This window comes from Grampus griseus (assembly GCF_964374135.1).
Source record: "Grampus griseus genome assembly, chromosome: 3".
Taxonomy (NCBI): domain Eukaryota; kingdom Metazoa; phylum Chordata; class Mammalia; order Artiodactyla; family Delphinidae; genus Grampus; species Grampus griseus.
Genome location: NC_139019.1, coordinates 135,847,513 through 135,872,149, shown reverse-complemented (window position 1 = coordinate 135,872,149; position 24,637 = coordinate 135,847,513). Strand labels below are relative to the sequence as shown.

The following is a 24,637-nucleotide window of genomic DNA, read 5'->3' as shown; positions in this document are numbered from 1 at the left end:
TACTTCTGGGTAGTGCCTTGGTGGGGTCTTTGCATCTTGTGAGGATGAAGCGGGATATTTAGCCCAGCACTGGCAAGGGGGATGCTATTATTAAAGAGCTGATTTTGTCAAAGTGATGATGCAGGGTTGCCAGGGAATCCTTGGGGATAAGATTTGAGCTGGGCCTTAATATAGTGGGTATCTAGTCCCTCTCTCCATTTTTTTCAAACTGGAAACACAGTAATTGAAATAATAAAGCGGATTTTTTTTTTTTTTACAGTGAATGTTTTTTAAAAATCTGGGCAGTGTTGAAAAGCGTGAAAGTAAAAATCATGTGGGATCCCAGCCCTCTGAGATAACCACTGTAACCACTTTGGTATACATGTAATAGTTTTTTTCCTAGTTCATTGTTATTATTTTAAAAAATATGGTAAACTACTGAGATAACAAGAGCAGGGTTTTTTTTAAGGTGGATCCCCCTGCCCTCACCCTATCATGGCCATCTGTCCCTGTGCTCCCGCCTCTAGATGTACCTGAGGCACAGGTGCTCTCCCGTCTGGCTCAGGTGATAAAGAGCCAGAACTGGGGAGGGAGAGTTTCAGGAAGCTTCTGCCCGCCCCTCCGCCCCTCCTCTCAGTGCCCTCCCCGCAGCTTTTGTGCCGGCCACGCCGATGCTGCCCCTGGCCCCAGCTCTAGCAAAGTCACCCTGCCTGACTGGTTCCTGCCCCCTTTCCGCCCGCGCCAGCTGCTGCGTGCCTGCCAAGTGCCTGCCTAATCCAGGAGAGCTTCCTGAGCCGCCTCTCAGCAGGCTGCTCTTTGGTTTTTGGAATCCAGGCCACTCAGCACTCAGCGGAGGGTCTGGCTTCATGCACCCGGAGCTGACTTAGGTCAAGAGTGCTTGGGGAGGAATGCGATCCTTAGAGCAAAGCCCTTGTAATGAATGCCTTTCCCCGCTAATTGGGTTAGGGGAGTAATCGGCTGGACTCTCAACTAAGCAGGGTAGGCATGCTGGCATCCCGCATTGTTGTTCATTTGCCAAAGAATCGCCCTGCTCTGAGGTGCAGGAGAAAAGCAGAGGCTCAGAGCTCCTAATTCCCTTTGGTTCCGGGGCTCCGCAGAGCACGTGGAGTGGTCAGGCTTCCTTTTCTGCACAGACCCCCAGGCCCAGCTATAACCCCTCAGGTGGAATGTCTCGTTCCAGCGTACAAAGCAGCTTCCTATGAGAGCCCGACAGAGGCAGATAAGCTCAACTTACCTGAGATTTGATTGCCCAGTTTGAGGGAAAGGCCACTGACGCTTGCTTGAGTGCTGTTAAGTGCCAGATGCTTTACGTTATGGCACTATGACCCCCATTTTTTGCATGAGGACACGGGTTCAGAATTCACATGCCCAAGGTTAGTAAATAGTGGAGGTGAGACTCCACCCCAGAACTGCCTGACTTTACAATCTGTGCCAAGTTGCTCCCCCATATATGGCAGGGATGGGTGTATTTGGAACAGGGAGGGATGTCCTTGTGTTCATTCATTTTTTTTTTTTTTAAATTGACTTTGTTTTTTAGGGCAGTTTTCGGTTCACAGCAGTACTGAACGGAGGGTACAGAGATTCCCCATGTACCCCTGCCGCCCCCTGACACACACACAGCCTCCTTCACTATCAACAGCCCCCCCCAGAGGGGTCCATTGGTACAGCCAATGAACCTACATGGACAAGTTATTGTCACCCAAAGTCCACAGTTTACATTGGGGTTCATTCTTGGTGTTGCACATTCTGTGAGTTTGGACACGTATCCATCATTATAGTATCATACAGAGTAGTTTCACTGCCCTAAAAATCCTCTGTGCTCCCCCTATTCATCTCCTCCCCACCAAACCCCTGGCTACCACTGATCTTTTCTCATTCTCTCCATAGTTTTTCCTTTTCTAGAATGTCATATAGTTGGAGTCATAGTATGCAGCCTTTTCAGATTGACTTCTTTCACTTAGTCATATGCATGTAAGTTTCCTCCATGACTTTTGATGGCTGTTCCTTTTTGCTCATGCAGATATTATCTGCTCATGCAGATATTTTTTTGAGCACCTGCCCCTGGGCCAGGCTCTGGGCGCTGGGCAGATGGTATCGGCAAGATGGACATGGCTCCTGTTCTCTGAAGCTAGTGTTTAGCAGGAAAAGACACATAAATAAGTAAATACCTGGCTGCGAAGAACAGCGTGCTAAGAGAGAAAACAAGGGGCACCTGATCTGGAATGATGACAGGTCAGAGAAAGCCTCTCTCAGGAAGTGACCTTTAAACCCGTGTCTGAGGGAGGAGAAGAAATGGGGCTGGGAAGCATCGCAGGCATCTGTGCTAGTGTTCAGAAGCCTGCCCACCCTTGAGACCAGCCTTCTCCAGGAAGCCCTCCCTGCTAACTCCTTCCGGAGCTATTGTTGCCTGTTCTGAAGGTCCATAGCTTTTTCTTTTATGCACCGATGGCCTCCTGTGAGAATCTGCTCAAGCCAGTGGGCCCTTTTCCCGGGGGAGTGTTCAGAGGAAAGACCTACAACGTATTGCTTTGAGTTTCTCTTGACACAAGGGAAAATCCAGAGGGAGGGAGTGAAGCTTGGCTGGGCTGAGCTGAGCCGGGAGGGAAGTCAGGACATTGCATATCTGACTTACTGTGTTTGGGGCCTTTGAACCGCCTCCAGCTGTCTGGCTGTAGCCCAGGACGAGCCTGGCTGAGCGGTCTCCCCACGTGGCTGCTGCACCCACGTCAGTGCCCTGCTCTCAACCCTTCGCTGGCTCCCCATTGCCCTCAGGGCAGGCCGGATATCTTAGCAGGACATACAGGCTGGGACCCTGCCCACCCTCGCAGCCTGCTTTGTTCAAGCATACCCTCCCTCTCCGGCTGTTCCAAGGGCTCCAGATTCCCCAGACAGGACACCAGTGTGGCCTTGCAGGTGCTGTTTTTCCTGCTGAGCTTCCTTTCCTTCCTGCTTCTTCAACAGGTTAATTCCTAGACATCCTTCCAGAATTTGGCTAGACAGGTCTCTTCTCCTTGAAGTCCCCACGGACCTGCTACTCTACACAGATAGCCACACCTTCCTCTGGGCCCTGGGTGGTTGATACTCATCACTGCAGTCCCTCCCTTCCTGTTCCCCTCCCTTCCTTCACTCCTTCACTATTTAGTTTCGGGCACCTGACCATGTTCTCATCACACCAGGGTGGTGGCAAAACAAACATAAGCAAGAGCAGACCCAGACCCCCACATTCAAGGAGCAGCATGAATCCATCAAACAATGCAGATGAATAATACACAGAGAAGTCAGATCTTTTCCATAAAGAAGTTAAGATTTTCTCCATGATTGAAAAAGTCTACAAATCATAAATGCTGGAGAGGATGGGGAGAAAAGGGAACCCTCCTATACTTGGTGGGTATGTGAATTGGTGCAGCCACTATGGAAAACAGTATGGAGGTTCCTTAAAAAACTAAAAATATAATTGCCGTATGATCCAGCAATCCCACTCCTGAGCATATATCCAGAAAAGACAAAAGCTTTAACTCAAAAATATATATGCTCCCCAATGTTCATAGCAGCACTATTTACAATAGCCAAGACATGGAAGCAACCTAAGTGTCCACTGACAGATGACTGGGTAAAGAAGATGTGGCACATATATACAATGGAATATTACTCAGCCATAAAAAGTATGAAATAATGCCATTTGCAGCAACATGGATGGACTGACCTAGAGATTATCATATTAAGTGAAGTGAGTCAGGTAGAGAAAGACAAATATGTGATATCACTTATATGTGGAATCTAAAGAACAATGCAAATGAATTTATTTATAAAACAGAAACAGATTCACCGACATAGAAAACAAATTTATGGTTACCAAAGGGGAAGAGGGGGCGGTGGATAAATTAGGAGTATGGAATTAATAGATACGTACTACTATATATAAAATAGATAAACAATAAGGATCGTTTACTGTATAGTACAGGAAACTATATTCAATATCTTGTAATAACCTATAGTGGAAAAGAATCTGAAAAATATATATATATATGTTAACCGAATCACTTTGCTGTACACCTGAAACTAACAAAATATTGTGAATCAAGTATACTTCAATTAAAAAATTGTTTATTAAAAAAAGATTTTCTCCATGATTAAAAAATTAAAAGGTTGAGAAAAAGGATACGTTAAAATTCTTCTAGTCTCAGATCTAATATTGCTAGTTAGTTAAGCCCTGGGGTTTTGTAGGACTTTGTCAAACTCAGTTCTTCATGTATAATGTTAGGAACAGGAAATAATTGATTCAGGCCTTGGGCATCTTCCTTGAGCACAGCTCTAGGGCTACTGAGAGAGCTGTGTTGTGGACTCAGGGCTCTGGGGGAATAAGCCAGAAGAAAAGAGATCCCAGCATGAAATCTCCACCAGGCTTCGCTTTCAGAGGAGCTTTCCCAGAGTCCACAGCTTTCCTCCGTAGTGTTGATCATGGTTTGGAACTCTGCAGTTGCCTTATTCTTTGATGGCCATCTCTTTCTAACTGGGCCATAAACTCCATGAGAGTGGGTGTTGTGTCCATCTTATTTTTTTATAACAGCTTTATTGAGATACAAGTCACACACCATAAAATTCACCCTTTTGAAGTATACATTCAGTTGCTTTTAGGGTATTCACAGAGTTGTGCAACCATCCACACTATCTAATTTCAGAACATTTCCATCATCCCTAAAAGAAACCCCATATCCATTGGCAGGTCCCCCTGCCACTAACCTCCCCAACTGCCCCCAGCTCCCAGCAGTTGCTAATCTGCTTTCTGTTTGTATGGATTTGTTACCGAAAGGGGGGCCGCTTCCAGGGCCCAAGAGTGGACTCTTGTCTAACGCTTGGAAATGTATTGTCCGAGGAGACACGTTATCCTTACAGGGCAAAAGACTTTATTGGGAAGGGGCGCCCGGGCAGAGAACAGTGGAATAAGGGAGCCCAGGAGAACTGCTGTGCTGCGTGGCTCACAGTCTCAGGTTTTATGGTGATGGGGTTAGCTTTCCAGGTTGTCTCTGGCCAGTCATCTTGCTTGTGCCCCTGTTTGGTCTGACTAAGGTCCTTCCTGATGGTGTGTGCATCTCTCAGCCAAGATGGATTCCAGCGTGAGGGTTTCTGGGAGGTTGGCAGGACATATTATGGACCAACGTCTCCTCCCTCCTTTTGGCCCCTCCCGAATTCTCCTGGTTAGTTTTCAGCGGCAGTGTGCCCTATCGGGACCTCCTGTTGTGACACAACTCGTGCAAGTGGTTATTATTGTGCCTGGCTGAGGCAGGCAGTTTTGGTCAACAGATTTTCCTATACTGGACATTTCATATAAAGGGAATCACAGGATATGTGGCCTTTTATGATTGGATTTTTTTTACTTAACGTAATGTTTTCAAGGTTCATCCATGTCATAACACATATCAGTATTTCATTTGTTATTGTGGCCTAATAATATTCCATGGGATGGACAGACCATATTTTTCCATTCATCAGTTGATGGACAGTTGGGTTGTTTCCATTTGGGGACTATTATGAATAATGCCACTATCAACATTCCAGTACAAGGTTTTGTGTGGTCCTGTGTTTCCATCTCTTGGGAATACACCAAGGATTGGAACTGCTGGGTCATGTGGTAACTCTGTGTTTCACATTTTGAGCAGCTGCCAGATCGTTTTCCACACTGGCTACACTATTTTGCTTTTCCACCAGCAGTGTATTGAGGCTTCCAGTTTGTTCCATTTTGTCCACATTCTCGCTAACACTTGTTTATTTTCTCTTTTGGTTTTGGTTTTTATAATAGCCATTCTAATGGATGTGAGGTGGTATCTGATTGTGCTTTTGATTTGCATTTTCCTAATGATTAGTAATGTGAGAATCTTTTCATGTGCTTATTGGCAATTTCTATATCTTCTGTGAAGAAATATCTATTCAGTCCTTTGCCTTTTTTTTTTTTTCTTTTTTGCGGTACGCGGACCTCTCACTGTTGTGGCCTCTCCCGTTGCGGAGCACAGGCTCCGGACGCGCAGGCTCAGCGGCCGTGGCTCACGGGCCCAGCCGCTCCGCAGCGTGTGGGATCTTCCCGGACCGGGGTACGAACCCGTGTCCCCTGTATTGGCAGGTGGACTCTCAACCACTGCGCCACCAGGGAAGCCCTTTTGCCCATTTTTAAATTGGGTTGTCTTTTTATTGCTTAGTTGTAAGAATTCTTTATATATTCTGAATTAGAGTCTCTTGTTGATATATGATTTCCAAACATTTTCTCCCATTCTGTGGTTTGTCTTTTCACTTTCTTGATGTTATCTTTTCTTCTTTTATTGTTTTTTTGTTTGTTTGTTTGTTTTGCGGTACGTGGGTACATGTCCCCTGCATCGGCAGGCGGACTCTCAACTACTGCGCCACCAGGGAAGCCCTTGATGTTATCTTTTGAAAGTTTTAAATTTTGAAGTCTAACTTATGCATTTTTTTCTTTTTTTGTTCCTTCCATCTTGGATGTCAGATCAGAGAAGCCATTGCCTAATCTAAAGTCATGAAGATTTGCTCCTGTGTTTTTTCCAGAGTTTTATAGTTTTAATCTTATATTTAGGTCTGTGTCTATCTCATTCCAGATTGTACCTCCTGTGCCTAGAATAATGCCTGATGTATAGGAGGTACTTGATACTGAGTGAAATGAATGAACTGATATCTCTTGAATGAGTGAGTGAACAGATATCTTCTCATCCCAGAGCTGTTGCTATTTAAGTAAAGCCCCAGGGTTAAGAGAGGGCATTAGACGGAGGATGGGCACCAATTTGTTTTAATCTCCTCCCCCAGGGACGCTGCCCTTAGTGAGCTCTCACAATTCCCTTTCTGCCAGCATTTCTTTTCCTGTTTTTCCTCAATTTTGTTTCCCTATTTGACAAAATGTTGCTAAGACATTTCCTAAATAAATTGTGTCTTGTCTACTTTGGTTAAATTATAAATATAGTAGATATACAAGAAAAATTTTTCCGTCATGAAAATCTTGGTTGGGTGACATTTCTCTTGTTGGTTTTTATTGCGTTAGACTAAATAAATTCAGGTGACACGGCAGTGTATGAATTACAAAGGAAAAGTCACCTCCTGGGGGATATATGATGTCTAGAACTTACTTTTAGAAAAAAGCACATATGTCTGCAGAGAGAGAAAACGTAATATGTCAACAACTAATGAATCTGGGTGAAGGCTATTTGGGAGTTCTTTGTACTGTTATTTTAACAACTTTTTTATGGCGAATTTTTTCAAAATAGGTGCTTCACATCCATTTTTCATTTAATCCTCTGCTGTTGAGGAAGAAATGAAGGTGAAGGCAGGCTGACCAAGGTCCGTCAAACTGGTTGAGTAGAGGAACCAAGATTTGGATGTGGGTCTCCAACTCAAGGCCTCCTACATGTTTTATGGCCTTGTGCATCTCAGATAGTCGAGCTTTTGCTGGGAATGACCCGCTCCTTCACCTGCCTCTGTCTTCATGTTCTTGACACTTTACGAGCCTATGCTCAGTGAGGGCAGGTGGGAGACGGTCCAGGAGTTTCTAGAGTAGAGGAACTGCCATCCTGGGACTTGAAGGAAAACGAAGAGGGTGTGGAGGGAATCAATGCTTCCTCACCAGCCAGCAGGTGGGCCTCTGAGGCTCTCGGGAGACAGCCCTGACCCCCCTTCTGCCCTGCCTGTTCCAGGAGCTGAAGCTGCCCACCTTCCGAGCCCACTCCCCGCTCCTGAAGAGCCGCCGGTTCTTTGTTGACATCTTAACCCTGCTGAGCAGCCACTGCCAGCTCTGCCCCGCTGCCCGGCACCTGGCCGTCTACCTGCTGGACCACTTCCTGGATCGCTATAACATCACCACCTCCAAGCAGCTCTACGCCGTGGCAGTCTCCTGCCTTCTGCTCGCAAGTACGTGGAACCCACTTCTTTCCCCGTGCTGTTTCCTCACCCGGTGAGCCCGGGCGCTCCCGAATCATTCTACATTTCCATGGTCTTTGCATGTACTTCCGTGTTCATCCTTAGCTGAATGCGAACCATAGTAATAATAACCAACATTTTCTTTAGCATCTATAACGTACCAGGCCAAGGGATGAGGATTTTAGCAGCTTGATCTTAATGAGTCCACACAGTGACACTAGAAGACAGATACTTTTAGTACCACCATTTCACCGAGGCACAGAGAGGTTAAGAAACTTGCCTTGGGTCACCCAGCTCATCTATAGCAGACAGGATTTGAGCCCAGAACTGCATGGTGCCAGAACCTGTGTCTTAACCCCATGTTACCTGCTTTCTGACATAGGGCTTCTGAAATTGCTGGCGGGGGTGGGGGGGGAGCCCTAGCAACCACTGTTCTTAGAGGTGTTTAGAAATGTGACTGTTTGTGTGGGCCCCAAGCAGGACCCATTGTGTAGTCTCCAAGCCTGGGCACAGGCCTCTTGGAGTTTGTATCTTCCAGTGAGGCCTCACTAAACACATGGCATGGGGACTTCCCTGGCGGTCCAGTGGTTAAAACTTCGCCTTCCAATGCAGGGGGTGCGGGTTCGATCCCTGGTCGGGGAGCTAAGATCCCACATGCCTCACGGCCGAAAAACCAAAACATAAAACAGAAGCAATATTGTAACAAATTCAACAAAGACTTTAAAAATGGTCCACATCCAAAAAAAAAAAATCTTAAACAAAACAAAACACGGCATGGCTTTGACCATCTGTCTGCCTAGGTAGGAAATGAATATGCTACTACTCTGGTCATCTGCTTAAAGCACAGTCTGCCATGCCATGCTGCAACTAAAAATTGCCCCCTGATTTACCAACAGTCTTAGAAGGACCGTCCATCAGGGTCCTGCCTCTCTGACCTCAGGCCTTTCTCATCTTCCATCCCTAGGTTCCAGCCAAGCCCCTCCTGTCACAGATCTTTGCACATGCTGTTCCCTCTGCCCACAGCACCTCCCATTCCTTCCCCCTGCCCATCTGGTCCTGGTTAAATGGTGCTTGGGCCCTGTACTCACATCCCTGAGAAAGCCTCCTCTGCCGCCTTGGGAGTGGGGTGTACATAAGGCCTCCCTGAGGTACAGCCGCACGGCCTCATGGACTTTTGATTGACACTCACCTCCCCCCGCTAAGCAGTGAGTTTCAGGGAGGGAAAGGAACACATAGTAAGGCCTCAAAAAATAAGATTTGTGGACTCTCGTGCTTCCAGAGCCGGGGGCGGGAGTTCTATCCCTGGTTGGGGAACTAGGATCCCACATGCCGTGTGGTGTGGCCAAAGAAAATAAAATGAAATAAAATGAAAACAATATTTGTGGGCTAAAGGAAATGAATGGAGCCAGAGTTTCCCTTAGAGCTGGGCCAAGTTGCCCTTCATGCAGACGAGTGGGACACCCCAAAGTGGCCAGCTGCAGTCACATTTCCTTGACATCTAGTCCTTTCTCCTTAAAATTCAATCACATCTTACATTCTCCGCTACAATATGTTATTGTCCTATTTTATTTTATGGCTCCCTTCCCCATTCCCCAGTGCTTTATTCCCTCTGATGCTTTGAGACCACCATGCCCATTTTCTCCTGTGGCTTTGTCTGTCCCTGGCATGCTGCTACAGACCCTCCAGCATAATCACCCAGGTCCAGACACATGGCTTTAGAGTTTTCAGAATTCTGCCTTGTTTTCCACCCTGGCACCTGCCACCTGCTGTTATCTTAATCCCTTTGGCTGCTCTGGGTTTACAGCCTCCTGACTTGTGATTTTCTCTACCTTGAGCCAACTGGATTTCCCATGTTATACAGGGTAGCCTGTCTTGCTGGGAGTCCAGCCTGCTCACTACTTCAAAGTCTCAAATCAGCACGCAGCTCTGTTTCGTCTTGGGAGGAGCTGGGGGGTTTGTCCCCGCTGCAGCGGCCCTCGAGGAGTCTGCACCGTGGCCTCTGGCCTGCTGCAGTCTGTGATCTGCGGGTTGCCTCGAGGGCCCTGGGGGCAGGGGACTCGGATTTCCATGGGTTCACCGAGGCTCCCAGCATCTGTCTGGGGAGCTGGGATGAGAGGTGCGCACTGGGGACTCCTTTGTGCCTGCTGCCGTGGCAGAGGGAGGGGGCCTTTCAGAGGGAGAGGCAGAGGCCCTCACCCACATGTCTGAGGACAGCAGCCAGCCTTGGGCAGCAGGAACGGATTTTTCAGGACACCTGCCATATGCTCAGAGGCCCCAGGAAAGAAAAGTTTCCATGACAGCCTGAAATCCTATTCATTCCTCCCTCCCCTCTCCCCAGGCCGACTGTCAGCCACAAGGGGGTTCACCTTGCCTCAGGAAGTTCTGAGTTCTGCTAATTTTGTTGCAAATAATTAATTCCCAGATAAGAAGGGGGATAGTCCTTCTTGCCCCCATCTGTCCATTCTTAGGTTTTTAAAGCTGCTTCCAGGTAAGGACCTTTGCATAGGTGGAGCCCTCTCACCTACACATAGCCCCTTCTGCCCCCATAAAACAGGAGCCAGTCAAGGACACATGTCTCCAAGCCTGTGGAAGGGGGCAGAAAAGCAAGAGCTTGTGGGTTGTTCCTTGGGGGACCACTGGCAAAGCCACCCTTTGCCTTTCTAGGACCAAGTTAACTGCATTTCCTACCTTGACACAGGAGAGAATTCTAGTATAAATATAATCTAGATATAAATATACCATAAATAGAGAAGAGCCACTCTCTTCTTTAGTCTTTCATCTCACACAGCACCCCCCCCCAACTGTCTTTTGCTTGTTGGTGTTTAACTAAAAGGACAATTTGACAACACAGAAACCCCACCACTTGCAGGTGAGTTGGCTTTCACGGTGCCACGTAATAATCGTCGTCCCAGCGGGGGCAGCTTCATTGCTCACTGGTCCCCTTCTATGCGCCCAGCCCCGTGCCAAGCACTTTACACACACATCACTTGGAAGCCTCACAACCAGCCTGTGTGATTGTGCTGTCATCTGACCATTCTGTAGGCTCAGAGAGGCCCAAGGTCACACAGTTTGGAACTTTGCTTTATTTTTTTTTAATTGAGGTAGAAGTCACATCACAACATAGACTCTACCATTTTAACCACTGTCAAGTATATAGTTCCGTGACAGTACATTAACGCTGTTGTGCAGACATCACCTCTCTCTAGATCCAGAACATGTTCATCACCCCAAAAGGAGCCCATGTATCCATTAGGCAGTAACTCCCCATTCCTTCCCACCCCTGGCCCTTGGCAACCACCAGTCTGTTCTGTGTCTGTATAGAGTTGACTCTTATGGGTATTTCATATGAAAAGGCGTCATACAACATGTGACCTTTTATGTCTGGTTTCTTTCACTTTCTGTTTTCAGGGTTCATCCGTGTTGTAGCATGTACAGTATTTCATTCCTTGTTATGGCTAGATAATCTCTGTTGTATGGATAGACCACATTTGTTTTTATCCATTCATCTGTTGATGGACATTTGGGTGGTTTTCACGTTTTGGCTATTAGGATTAGTGCTGCTGTGAATACTCGGGCACCAGTTTGTTTGAACATCTATTTTCAATTCTTTTGCGTAGCAACCCAGGAGTGGAATTGCTGGTCATATATGGTCATTCTATGTTGAACTTTTTAAGGAAACTTGGAGTTTTACTTTTGCCTGGTTGTCACTGCTCAGAGATGACTGGGTGCTGAGTTCTTAGCTGCAGGGCATGGACCAGCCTGAGGAAGGAGAGAGGGAGGGAAAGAAAACCAGAAAGACAAGAGGCATGCTTGGTGGTATTGCTACGGTAGCATGGCCTTAAATGTGATGATACAAAAAGTATGAGATACATTTTTATTGTTAGAAACATAGAAAAGATACAGAAGGACTTAGTGTAAAAAAATTGTTTCCCCCCAAATCCATAGTCCCATTCCCAAAGTTTGGGGTGTATCCTTCCAGTTCTAGATGTACTTATGTATTTTCAGAATTGGGAAAACAAACCTATTTTCATTTCCGGGAGTGAGAGGAGAGAATGAATCATAGATTAACAGCCGTATAAACCGCCCGTAAAGGGACTTCCCTGGTGGTCTGGTGGTTAAGACTCCTCGCTTCCAATGCAGGGGGCACGGGTTCGATCCCTGGTCGGGGAACTAAGATCCCACATGCCACGTGGTGTGGCCAAAAAAAACCCCCAAAAACTGCCCTTAAACAAAATTGCCAGATTCCCTCCCTTCCTCCTTTTTCTATTCTTTTTTTTTCCTTTCTAATCCCAGTTCCGTCATACTTTCTCTTTACAGACTTCTGTTTTCTTTCATTGTGACTTCCAGACCCCCACTCCACTCCCTGGGAAAACAAGGTTTCTTTTTCTTTCCTTTTTTTTTTCCCTGGTACGCAGGCCTCTCACTGTTGTGGTCTCTCCTGTTGCGGAGCACAGGCTCCGGATGCACAGGCTTAGCGGCCATGGCTCACGGGCCCAGCCGCTCTGTGGCATGTGGGATGTGGGATCTTCCTGGACTGGGGCACGAACCCGTGTCCCCTGCATTGGCAGGCGGACTCTCAACAACTGCACCACCAGGGAAGCCCCTAAACAAGGTTTCTTAGTGCTGAGTTGTTGGTGAGCCCTGTCCTGCTCCTGGCTTCTGGCTTGTGAAAAGCTGTGGAAAGCTCAGGGGGACAAGTCCATCTGTTTCTTGGGATAAAGTTCTGACTTCCATATTTTTGTAGGTGAGCCTGAGTCCAATGCTGGCCTTCATCTCAGCCCTCATCCTCCTCTCCAGGAGTGGGAAACATCAAGCAGGAGGGTGGTCCCACGGCCTCTGCAAGGGAAGGACCCCTCTCTGCACATAGGTCCTCCTGCAGGGCAGGGTCCCGTAGCCTGGCGTGAGTCTGTCATGCTCTGCTGTGCTTACCTGCAGAAAGGCCCATCTCCCTCCTGTAGAGTTTTAAAATTAGAAATGATGTGCTCACTTGTAAATGAGATTCAAAGAATAAAATAAAAAATCTGTTACCCATCTCATTCTCCAGAGATAACTTCTGGCAACAGTTCCTTACATCTTTTTCCAAAATGGATCGAGTGTATTTTCTAGAAATGTTCTATGCATATACAAACATACAGTCAGCCCTCATGAGTCCAAGATTCCATACTTGTGAATTCGCCTACTCACTAACATTTATTTGTAACCCCAAAATCAATACTCCCGGAACTTTTCGGGTCATTCGTGGACACGTGCTGAGCAGCAGAAGATGTGAATTGCCTGGCGTGCTTGTTCCTAGCTGAGGTTGAACAAGGCAACGCTGTGCCTTCTCAGCTCTCATACTAATAACAGGTGTCCTTTTTTTGCTGTTTAATGCCATGTTTTCTCATTTTTCTGCTTGTTGGTGTTTTTGCTGTGTAACACGGGCCCTAACCATCGTGCTGAATTGCGGTGTCGTGTTCCTACGTTTGGGAAGGCTGTGGTGTGTGTACCTTAGGAGAAAATGTGTGTGTTAGGTAAGCTTTGCTCAGGTATAAGGTGTAAGTGCTGTTGGCTGTGAGTTCAGTGATCATGAGTCAACAGTACAGTAAACAGAAATACACAAAAAAGGTTATGTGTTGATCGGGTGTGATCAGAGGCTCAAAGGAACCTAACCCTGTATCTTCCTCTAGGAGCGTGGTTCTGTATTCACCAGATCAGTGTGCACAGTGAATAATCAGAATCCATTACATTTGCACAAGTGGATTAATACCAAAGGTGTTTTCTTCGTGGTACCTTAGGGAACATCTTTCCCGTCTGTATGGATTTACCTTACTCTTTTTACTGACTGCAGAGTTCTCCATATTATAAGCACTGACATTTATAGAATGATTCCCTGTCGATGGATATTTACATTGCCATCTTTTTCTTTCTTTTTTTTTTTTTTACTGCTTTAAACAATATGACAACAGCTGTCCTTTCCTCTGCATCTTTGCACACTGAGGTATGTCTGTGGGATTGCTTTGGTCAGAGGTGTGTGCATTTAAGGTTTTGGTGGGTAGCACTGAATTGCCTTGCAGAGGTTTTGACCAACAGCTGAGCAGATCCCTTTTTTCTTAAATTGAACTTAATGTGTGGGAGCCTTTGGAAGCACGTGCTTCTCCACGAGAGCAACACACCATCAGAAGAGGAGCATTGTCTCTCCCCCATCCTGGCCCCTCATCCACTTTGAGCTTCTGTCTGTGCTCCCAGCAGAGAGTACATTTGCATTCTGCCTTTCTGCCTTGTCCTGTCCAGGGTGTCCAGGTGAGAAATGAGTTCCCAGACCAACTGCTTTTAAGGATTCTTAAGCCAGAAATCAGTAGCCTCATTTCTTAGGGCAGGTACCAAAAAAGGCACTGCCTCTGGGTCTTGGGAGATTCTAGGAGAGGCCTGTCTTTCTCCTAGGAAAGTGCCTCACTCCCCCTCTCTCATCCCTGCATCCCTCCCCTCCGCTCCCCTCCCCCTGCTTTGATGACTGAGAAGCAGCTTCTTTGACAGCAAAGTGGGGGGAAGCAGTCCTAATCCCTCCTGGATTTCCCTTCTGGGCAAGGATGAAGGAAGGCACCCCAGCTCCCCCCAAAGCTAGGAATGCTTGGGACCCCTCTGGGGCACTAATTGTAGGCAGCAGATGCAAAGGGAGCAATTTTTCCAGGTGGCCTTGTTCAGGGGTGTACTTCAGACAAAGCCTAAGATTTATTTATAGGATTAAACCCAAATCTGTGAGGAAATGTGGCTGCCCCCGTGCAGAAAATAATTTAACACTCCCTGCCTCTCATGCAAGAGTGGCCAGCACTCAGTTTCCTCCCTGCCATGGTTTCACATTTCAGAAACCAGGATAGGTCTTACCTTTGATGTGTGCGCTTCAGATGACCATAGTTTATTATTTCCTCCAAAAAGCTGCTGCAACATCAGTGGTACATCTTCTAATCGGTGACATTTTGGCAGTGGCCACACAGCATGGGTGGACTGAAAACAGTGGTCTGTCACGTGAAGGCCACGCTAAGCAGATCCGGGCTCGGGGCTCCAGTGTTAATGGCACAGTGAGTGAGGACACGGTGATTTTCCATTTCCTGTTCCCATCTCTGCAGACTGGCAGGCTTAGAACTATTTGGGGGGAGGAATTTTGTGTGACGTGCCGGTTGGATAGCTGGCTGGGCTGGAAATTCAGAAATCACACCATTTGCCTTAGCAATTCTAGTGCCCAGACCTGTTTGGCCAAGGCCTGGGGTTTTTTGAGAGGAGGGGGAATCTTGAGCTGCATGGGTTCATTAATCATGCAGTGTTCAGGAGCCCTTGACCCTGCATGGGTAAACCAGTCAAAAAACATTTATTCCACCTCTGCGATATGGCAGACTCTGTGTTCAGCCCCGGGGAGATGGGGGTAAACAGTAGGGGTGCCTACAGGCCCTTTCGTTGACGATGGTTCATTCCACACACATGTACTTACTATGCGCTGAGCCTGGGAGACTGTAATGTACGAAGTAGATCAAGTCCCCGTCCTAAAGAAGCAGACTTCAAGCCAAGCATGACCAGCAGGTCTCTGGGCACCTGCCTGGAACAAGCCAGTTGCCCTTCTGAGAAAATCCAAGTGTCCTTACTGTTAGGAGAACAGCCCGGCTCACACAAAGACCCGGACATTGACGTTGGGCAGCCTGTCCACTCCTCACGCTGTCTGCAGTTTGGCTGCTGGGAACTAGGCATTCATCTTTATTTTCTTTTTATTTGCAGTAGCCTTGAACCCTCTCTGTAGTGAATACTCGTGTCTTGTAGTACCTTCTCCGCTCTTATGGCCAGAATTGCATTATACGCATTCTCCTGCTGGTGCTGAAGTCTGAGAGGGCAGAGCTCAGAGTCCTTCATTAGGCACCCGTTCCCCACACCCAGAGACTGTCTTCCAGATTAGAGCCCCTCCTTGCCTTGCCTAGGAGACTTGGGCTCCACGTGGTGGGTGTTCACTCCCCTGGTCACAGCACCCTGCCCTCCACGGGACACCCACCGCCTGGTCAGCATTGGTCTCGATCGTACCAGCAAGGCACCTTTCAGTTGGTTTTAAAACCCCTTCCAAATAGATGACTAATAAGAACCTGCTGTAGAGCACAGGGAACTCCACTCAATACTCTGTAATGGCCTATATAGGAAAAGAATCTTAAAAAAAAAAGAAGAGTGGATATGTGGATATGTATAACTGATTCACTTTGCTGTACACCTGAAACTAATACAACATTGTAAATCAACTATATGGTGGTGCAGTGGTTAAGAGTCTGCCTGCTAATGTAGGGGACACGGGTTCGAGCCCTGGTCTGGGAAGACCCCCACATGCCGTGGAGCAACTAAGCCCATGAGCCACAACTACTGAGCCTGCGCTCTAGAGCCCGCGAGCCACAACTACTGAAGCCCGCGCGCCTAGAGCCTGTGCTCCACAACAAGAGAAGCCACCGCAATGAGAAGCCCGCACACCGCAACGAAGAGTAGCCCCCGCTCGCCGCAAGTAGAGAAAAGCCCGCGCGCAGCAACGGAGACCCAACACAGCCAAAAATAAATAAGTAAAATAAATAAATAAAATAAATTTATTTTTTAAAAATTAAAATAAAGATCACTGTCCTCTAAACAAAAACAAAAGCCCTTTTCAGGCCCAAAGGAAATATGCCAGCCTGTCCCCTCTCTGGGTGGTGAGATGAGATTATTTTCATGTTAGGAGTGGATTTTCAATTGGTCTTCAAGGAGCATGCCTTGCCTTTCCCTGTGTCCTAGTCCCGGACTAGGGCAGATCCACATTCAGGAACCTTCTCTGGCAGTTACTTTGCCGGTTCTGGCTTCTAGGGGCCCGTCTTCTGAGAAGTTGAAACTGCTTTTCCTCAGCAGGAGAGTGGTGTTTGTTCCTTGTAGAAAATTAGAAAATAGAAAAAAATATAAAGAATAAAATAAAAACTACTTGCAAACTCACTGCATTTTTTTCTATAATCAGAATTTGCGGGTGGAGGGCAGATCCTGGCCTCAGTGATCATGGAACGGTTAATATTTATTGTTTCTACGCCAGGCAGTGTTTTGAATTCTTTGTGTGGGTTTGCTCATTTAATCCTCAGAACAATCCTGTGAAGTAGGCACTGTTATTTTCCTCAGTTGACAGAGGATGCAACCGAGGCCCAGTAGTTGGGTAACTTTCCCATGAGCACACAGCTAGGATGGGGACCCAGGTGGCCATCACCGCCCCCAACCCTGCCTCCCGAGTCCTTGCTCTCAGCTGCTACACAACAGCAGCATTTGTCCCACAGCAGATCACTTTCTTCTATTTATTTATTTATTTTTATAAATTTATTTAATTTTGGCTGCATTGAGTCTTCATTGCTGTGCGCGGGCTTTTCTCTAGTTGCAGTGAGCGGGTGCTACTCTTTGTTGCAGTGCGCGGGCTTCTCATTGCGGTGGCTTCTCTTGTTATGGAGCACGGGCTCCAGCTGTAAATGAAGCTGGCCGCTTCTGCCCCACCTAATGGCCACTGCTCTCCCCTTCGATGAAGGAAGGATCTGAAGAAGGAAGAATTAGTATCAGAAAGGTCTCCACTCAGCCTGGCCCAGCCTGGGGACTAAAGGGCCCAGTGCTTTCTCTCCCAAGTACTGGTGAAAAGCCCTTTCCACCAGGGCTTTCTCTTTCCTCTTGGGTCCTCAGCTCCTCTACCGCCCAGCTCTTTTCTACAGTCAGCTCAGAAGATGTCAGGTCCACCTGGAGGGCCAGGCAGCCACTGGGGTGGCTCTTTACCCTCTGACCTGCCTCCCTCCCTTCCCTTTATCATCAGCAGCATACAGAGTAGGGCAGGGAGTTGCGGGAAGGGGGAGGGTAGCCATGGGGTCTCAATTCCTCATCAAATTTTGTTTCTCTTTCTCAGATGAAGGGCGGGGGGAGGGCTTCAAATAGGAGAGAGGCCTTTCTTCAGAAAGAGCAGCTTTGACTCTTTTTAAAGGCATTGTACTTCTTTAGCAAAGAAGAATAGTTTTAATAGCTATTGCATTAAAACCTGGTTCTCTTTAGCCGGGGAACTTTGGCCTCATGTCTGAGCCTAGGTTTACCTCCTGAATGGGCAGCAGGTAATCCTGAATGAGTCTATAAATGGGCATCTTGCCAGGCATGAAGGACTGTTGGGGGGATTAACTGGGACCTGTCTAGAGAGTGGGCAGCGCTGGGCCTGGGCTTGAGAAACGGGCAACACTGGCTTTTTGTAGACTCCCATTCTGTGCTGTTTTTGTTTTTATTTAAGAATTTTTCTAAAGTCAGTGTAAATGTGGATGAGTGTTAGAGTTGCATAATGCATTCATGGGGCTTCACTGTAACATTTTCTCTACTTTTTTGGTATTTAAAAATTTTTCCAAAATAAAGAGTTTGGTTTTTGTTTTGTTTTTTAAGCAATTGAAAATACTGCTTCTCCTGACCCTACTTCAGAAAAGTCAGGAATCTGTTTGGTCTGTTTTAAGGCTTGATTGTCAGGACAGTAGGTAGAAGAAGAAAGAGCCAGTCTTTAGTCAATTCATAGAGACAGAAAGTAGAAAGGTGGTTATCGGGTTGGTGGAGGGAAACAGGGAGTTGTTTAATGGGTATAGAGTTTCAGTTTTGCAAGATGAAAAGAGTTCTGGAGATTGGTTACACAGCAGTGTGAATGTACTTAATGCTACTGAACAGTACAGTTAAAAACGGTTAAAATGGTACATTTTCTGTTATGTGCATTTTACTATAATTTCTTTAAATGCCATTTAAAAAAAGAGAGAGAGAAAAAAAAAGCCAGTGTGTGAGTGTCACTCCTGAGGCTTGCTGGCTTACAGTGTCTGGCCACTGTGGCCTAGACTGTGGTTAAGAGTTTAGGTCACTTGGTGGCCTCACGGTCATCAGTCCACTAACTAACTCTATGACCTGCCAAGTGTGGCTCAGGCTGTCTTTGCACCAGCCCCTGGGAGTGTGGGAGCAATCCGTCAGCTGGTGTGCAGGGCATCCTCAGAGGTGTTGTTTGTATGTTTCACCACTGCCACCAACACTAGGGGCTCATGTGCATGTGGCTGGCCTCCCAGATTCAGGGTGAGTGCTCTGACAGGCTTAGGATTTTTTTTCTTAACCTTAGTATGTTGACAGTGCTCCCACTGTTCAAATTTGGGACAGTGTGAATATCCAAAAAGAAAAATGTAGATGAAATGGTAGAATTGTTAAAAATTCTTTTTTTCAACCCCAATGTAATAATTTATTCAGGAAAGGCTCCTCCATGGATGCGAAACCATTGAGTTAAAAGCTGTTGGGAAACAGGATATTCACTTATTCTTGAAGTGTCACCTCACAGATGACTTATTAATTTCACAGGAGAATGGTACCTTTAAAATGGAGAGATCTGATGTCAGCACCTTAACCAAGCGATCAAATGTAGCATCGCTATTGCTGGGACAAACTGATGTTGTATAATTCCTGATGTGATCTGTTAAGAGGGACAAAACGTCACCTCTGTAGTTTTCTTGCTCAAACCGTTTGATCATGAGGAAACAATCAGGGAATCCAGAATATGGGACATTGTACAACTGGCCTGGATTCATCCAAAGAGTCCATGTCATGAAAAACAAACAAAGAATGGGACCAACGGGATGTAACAGACACCATGTGTAGCCTTTTGGATCTGGATCAAAAAAACAAAGGTTATAAAGGCATTTTTGGGACCCTTGGGGAAAGTCAAATATGGATTGAATGTTAGAAAATGTTAACTACATTAATGCAGATGTTCTTGCAATTGCTAGTAACATTATGATTAGGTAGGAAAATGACCTCAGGGATGGATGCTGAAATATCCAGGGGTGGCATGGCATGCCTGCAACTTAATTAAAAAATGGTCCAGTAAAACCAATATTTATATACCACACACACACACACACACACACACACACACACACACACACACGGCAGTTGTGTGGCTCCGTGTCAGCTGTTGGTGAATCTGGGGAAGGGTCATCGGGGTTCATTGTTCAGTTCTTTCTTCTTTCCTGTGGATTTGAAACTTTTCCAAATAAAAAGTACATCACACAAGTTGAAGACAGTCTGTGGCTCTTGTCTGACTTGCAAAGACTCGGACTAATGTACCCCACCCCTCCTGGGGGACCTGCCTAAAGACTCCCAGGCATCTGCTGTCTGTGCCATTTGTCAATAGGGAGCAAGCAGCTGAGTAGCGGTGCTCGGTGGTGGCGGGCTGGGGACAAAGGGCTGCCCGGCTCACGGTCATGGGAGGAGGGGAGGAAACGTCTGTCGGGCACGTGCAACACCAGGAAACTCATAAAATCTTTGCTGGCTGTGAAATGTGTTGTTCGCTAAGAGCAGGGGCTGTAAGGTCACTCCTAGGTGTGGAGCTGAGTGCTTGCGTGAGCTTTTTCTCTGAGCCTCTGGGGCTCCGAACAGAACCTACCTGGGAGGATCTGTTGTGTGTCCAGCACAAAGCCTGGTGCCCAGCCCCAGCATGGGAGCTCTGTCCATATCTGTGTGCTGGGTACTTCTTACAGCACTTTGCATCCTGCATAGCTATGCTTTCTCTGTTGGGGCAGATTCCTAGAGAAGAAATGAACAGCCTGTGGAGTTTAGTGCTTTTAGGTCCAGGGTCAACTTGTCGAGGATTCAGACCCAGCTCCGCCCTGCTCTGCAGTGCGGTGGGTCGCCATGTAGCCTCCCCAGTGTGGGGAGCAGAGAGAGCAGATGAATCAGATTCCTCAGTAATCCACGGCCCCTTCCATCTGAGGGTGATCCCTTTTGGGCCTGGTGGCTGCAGAAAAGGCAGAACTCTGAAAGGTTTGAAAAGCACTGAGGGCAGGGAGAAATTAATCTGATTGAGCACATCTGCCATCGGAATAGATTGCTGGCTGCCGGCAAGACCGTGGAAGGGTCTTGGTGCCACCGCCAGCACGATGCACTAGCAATGCTGCATTTGCTCGCTTGATTAAGGTGCTGACACCAGATCTCTCCATTTTAAAGGTACCAGATGCAAAGGTTTCTGCCAGAGCGGTGACCTTCACCGTGCCACCCTCTGCTCTGGGAAGAAAAGAGCTCTAGCTATCGAGTGCCTGCGAACAGCCTTGGCTCAGGTCAGCCCAAGGTTCAGGGAAACCTTGACAATTTTGCAAGAAAAATATTATTTTCTTTCTTTTTAATTTGCATAAAGAATAAGTGAATTGTTGGAGAAAAAATAGCAGATACAGATAATCAGAGAGCGTCGGAGAACAATTCGAACGGCCTACAATTCAGCTATCCAGAGAGAACCATTCATTCTCTCAACAAATAGGCATTGGGCATCTACTGTGTGCCGGGGACTGTGCTGGCACCTCGGGGCACACCTTCGAATACGTGGGACATGGTTCCTATCCTTCTGGGGCTCACGCTTGTTAATGACCTATTAATGGTCAGGTGCTGGCCACTGCTACTACTATTTGAGATGAAACAATCCGAGTGTGAGAAGTGCGTTGATGACACCGGGCGGCCTCTGAACTGAGCTCTGGAGGACACATGATAAGGGGGTGAGGGGATGAGCATGCCCGCTGGAGGAGGGGCCAGATTCCAAGTGTGGCTGGATCCAGTGCTTGGGGAGGGCGAGGGGCCCTGAGGCTGTGGAAGGCAGCAAGGCCTGGTCAGCAGGGTCCCCCCTACCCAGGATTTCAGCGTTCAAGAGCCTCTTCCCCTTGGGCAAGGGGCAGCACTGTCCTCACCTTTTCCTGCCTGAGTTGCCCTGGTACAAGGCAAGGGAATAAGGTGTGTGCTCCGCCGGAGGGGCCGTGGATGGGGCTCTGGAAGATGAGTCTGGGTTGCTTTGCTGTAAGCCGCTTCGGGACCGGTCAGCATCGTCTCTGCTCCTCCGTGGCAAGCACTAGAGCTTCACGTCACCATCTCTGCCCACCCCGTGGGCTGTTGCCTGGCTCCCTGAGAAGAAGGATGCAGGCTTCCCAGAGTCAGTGTTTCATTTCTCAGTGACGTCTTTTGAGGCCTTCGTGAGGAATGTGTTGTATCTGCTGCAGGGCCGCCTGCCTGAAGTGGTTACTTCCTTATCTCTCAGCGAGCCTGAGCGTCTGCTGAGAACTGGGTCAGGGGGCGCTGGCAGTTGAGCACAGGTGTGTGGATGATTTGTTGGCTGTTCCCTTCATCAGCACAGATGTGTGCTCGGAGCTCAACTTGGTCGCCCAGTGCCTCTTCCGACACCTGCTCCCGCAGCTGTTCTGCAGCCAGTGAGGTTAGGCTTGGAGGCCAAGGTGACCAGACCGAGGCCACCACCATCCGATGTGGGCATCGGGCAGCACGTGGGGACCATGGTCAGGGAAGGTTTCCAGGGGGCAGTGGCTTCAAGGTGAAGGACGGGGTGAGCTTGGCGGAGTGAAGAGGGGATGGGGAAGGGTGCTCTGCGCAGAGGGGCTGTGTGGACAAAGGCTCGTAGGCAAGGAGGGCACGGTGCCTGCAGAGAACTTCCGTGGCCGAGGCTACAGCCAGGTGTGCGTGGTTCCCCCGAGTGAGGGTGTGGTGGCTGCACGCCCCCTGCCTGCAGAGCCCTCCACAGCAGAGGCTGCCACTAGGGCCTTCCACAACTGATGACTGCCAGGGGGACGTTGCTATGGAAGTCCTCGGTTCCTTGACCCTTGAGTGGGATAACCCCAGGCTTGTGTTTTATTTCTGTTTGTTTGTATCTAGCGTCACGCGGATTTATTTCCTGCAGATTATTTCCAGGACCTTCCAGTATGAGGTCATTGTTCCTTCAGTACTTCCCGAGCTGTGTGACATGTCTGTCTGCGGGGTTTCGCATCTTTTTGCCACTGTGCATTGATATGAATGTATTCCAGTTGTCTGTTCCTGCAAAGCACGTCACCCCAAAACTAAGTGATTTAAAACAACAACGATGTGGGTCGCTTGGTGGTTCCTGTGCTGGTATTACCTGGACTCCTTCATACAGTTGCTGGAGGATCCGCTGGCCTGGAAGGTCCAGGGTGGCCTCATTCACGTGTGTGAGAGTCGGTGCTGGCTGGGCTGCTGCCTGGGCATCTTGGTTCTCCTCCTTGTGGCCTCTTCACCTCCAACAGGCTAGACTTGATTCCTTGCACAGAGGTCTGGGAATGGCACTCCAGGCGGGGCAAAGGCAGAAGATGCAAGACCTCTTAAAGCCTCGCTTTGGAAGTTACATGACGCCACTTTTTTTGTTTTCCAGTTTTATTGAGATACAGTTGGCAGACTGCATTAGTTTAAGGTGTACAGTGGTTTGGTATATGCATATATTGTGAAATGATCACCACCATAAGTTAACATCCATAATCTCACATAGTTAGACTTTTTTTTCTTGCAATGAGAACTTTTCAGATCTACTCTTTTAGGAACTTTCAAATATGCAATACGGTTAAGTGTAGTCAATATGCCCGACGTTGCATCCCCAGGACTAATTTATAACTGGACGTTTGTCCTTTCTGACTATCTTCACATCCCCCACCCCCTCCAGCAACCACCAGTCTGCTCTCTGTATCTGAGTTTGTTTTTTTAAGATTCCACATGTAAGAGATATCATAACAGTATTTGTCTTTCTCTGACTCTCTCATTATTCACTTAACATAATGCCCTCAAGGTCCATCCATGTTGTCCCAAATGGCAGGATTTCCTTCTTTTTACGGCTGAATAATATCCCATTGTATATAAATACCATATTTTCTTTATCCATTCATCTGAAAGGAGACACTTAGGTTGTCTTGGCTGTTGTGAATAATGCTGCAGTGAGCATAAGGGTGCAGAAACCTCTTCAAGATCAAGTGCCCTTTTGGCTTTTGTCCCTTTCCTGTCTTTTCCTACTTACAGATCTTTCCTAGGCTCACATCCCAAGCAAACTGTGTCTGGGGGAATCCAAACTAAAGAACCCATTGACAGAGTTTAAACTCAGTATTGAAGATACTGGGGAGCCACTGAAGGGCTTTTCCACGTCTGGAGGTACAGGACCAGATTTGCAAGGTCACCGTGACAATGGCCCCCTGACCAGTCCTGAGGCTGAATTAGTGAGGACCAGATGGGAGGGCCACCTTACTCCCCAGGCCCTTGCTGCTGTTGCTAACTGCTGTCGATCACCTTCTGTGATCCTCATTGCTGGTCTGAACATTTGGTGTGAGGTTTCCCATTGAATCTGACAAAATCTTTAGGATGTATAAGTTCCATTTTACATGTGAGAGAACTGAGGCACAGAGAGGGTGAGACACCTTTCCATGACCACACAGCACAGCTGGAAGTGATGGCCTGGGGATTCGAGCCCAGGTGTGACAGATCTGGAATGTGTGCCTTTGGGCTTGCTCTTCTCCCTGCCAGCACCGTCCAGGTACTTTAAGGTGGGCTTTTACAGCAAGTGTTGTAAAAGTCCCAGTAACCTCTGCTTCTCCCTCAGGTAAGTTCGAGGATAGGGAAGACCACGTCCCCAAGCTGGAACAGATAAACAGCACGAGGATCCTGAGCAGCCAGAACTTCTCCCTTACCAAGAAGGAGCTGTTGAGCACAGAGCTGCTGCTGCTGGAGGCCTTCGGCTGGAACCTCTGCCTGCCCACGCCCGCCCACTTCCTCGACTACTACCTCCTGGCCTCCGTCAGCCAGAAGGACCACCACTGCCACAGCTGGCCCACCACCTGCCCCCGCAAGACCAAAGAGTGCCTCAAGGAGTACGCCCACTACTTCCTAGAGGTCACCCTGCAAGGTGGGGCTGATG

General features: G+C 47.6%; 1 protein-coding gene across 1 annotated transcript in view; it reads left to right on the top strand.

Moving 5' to 3' along the window:
- The window catches only part of CCNJL (cyclin J like), a gene marked incomplete at its 5' end in the record, with an annotated part of 48,550 nt that overhangs the window by 19,895 nt on the left and 4,018 nt on the right, over positions 1 to 24,637 (top strand). Inside the window, 2 exon segments of the mRNA XM_082651282.1 lie at positions 7,689 to 7,902; positions 24,323 to 24,625. Coding sequence (XP_082507408.1) covers positions 7,689 to 7,902; positions 24,323 to 24,625 — 517 coding nt within the window.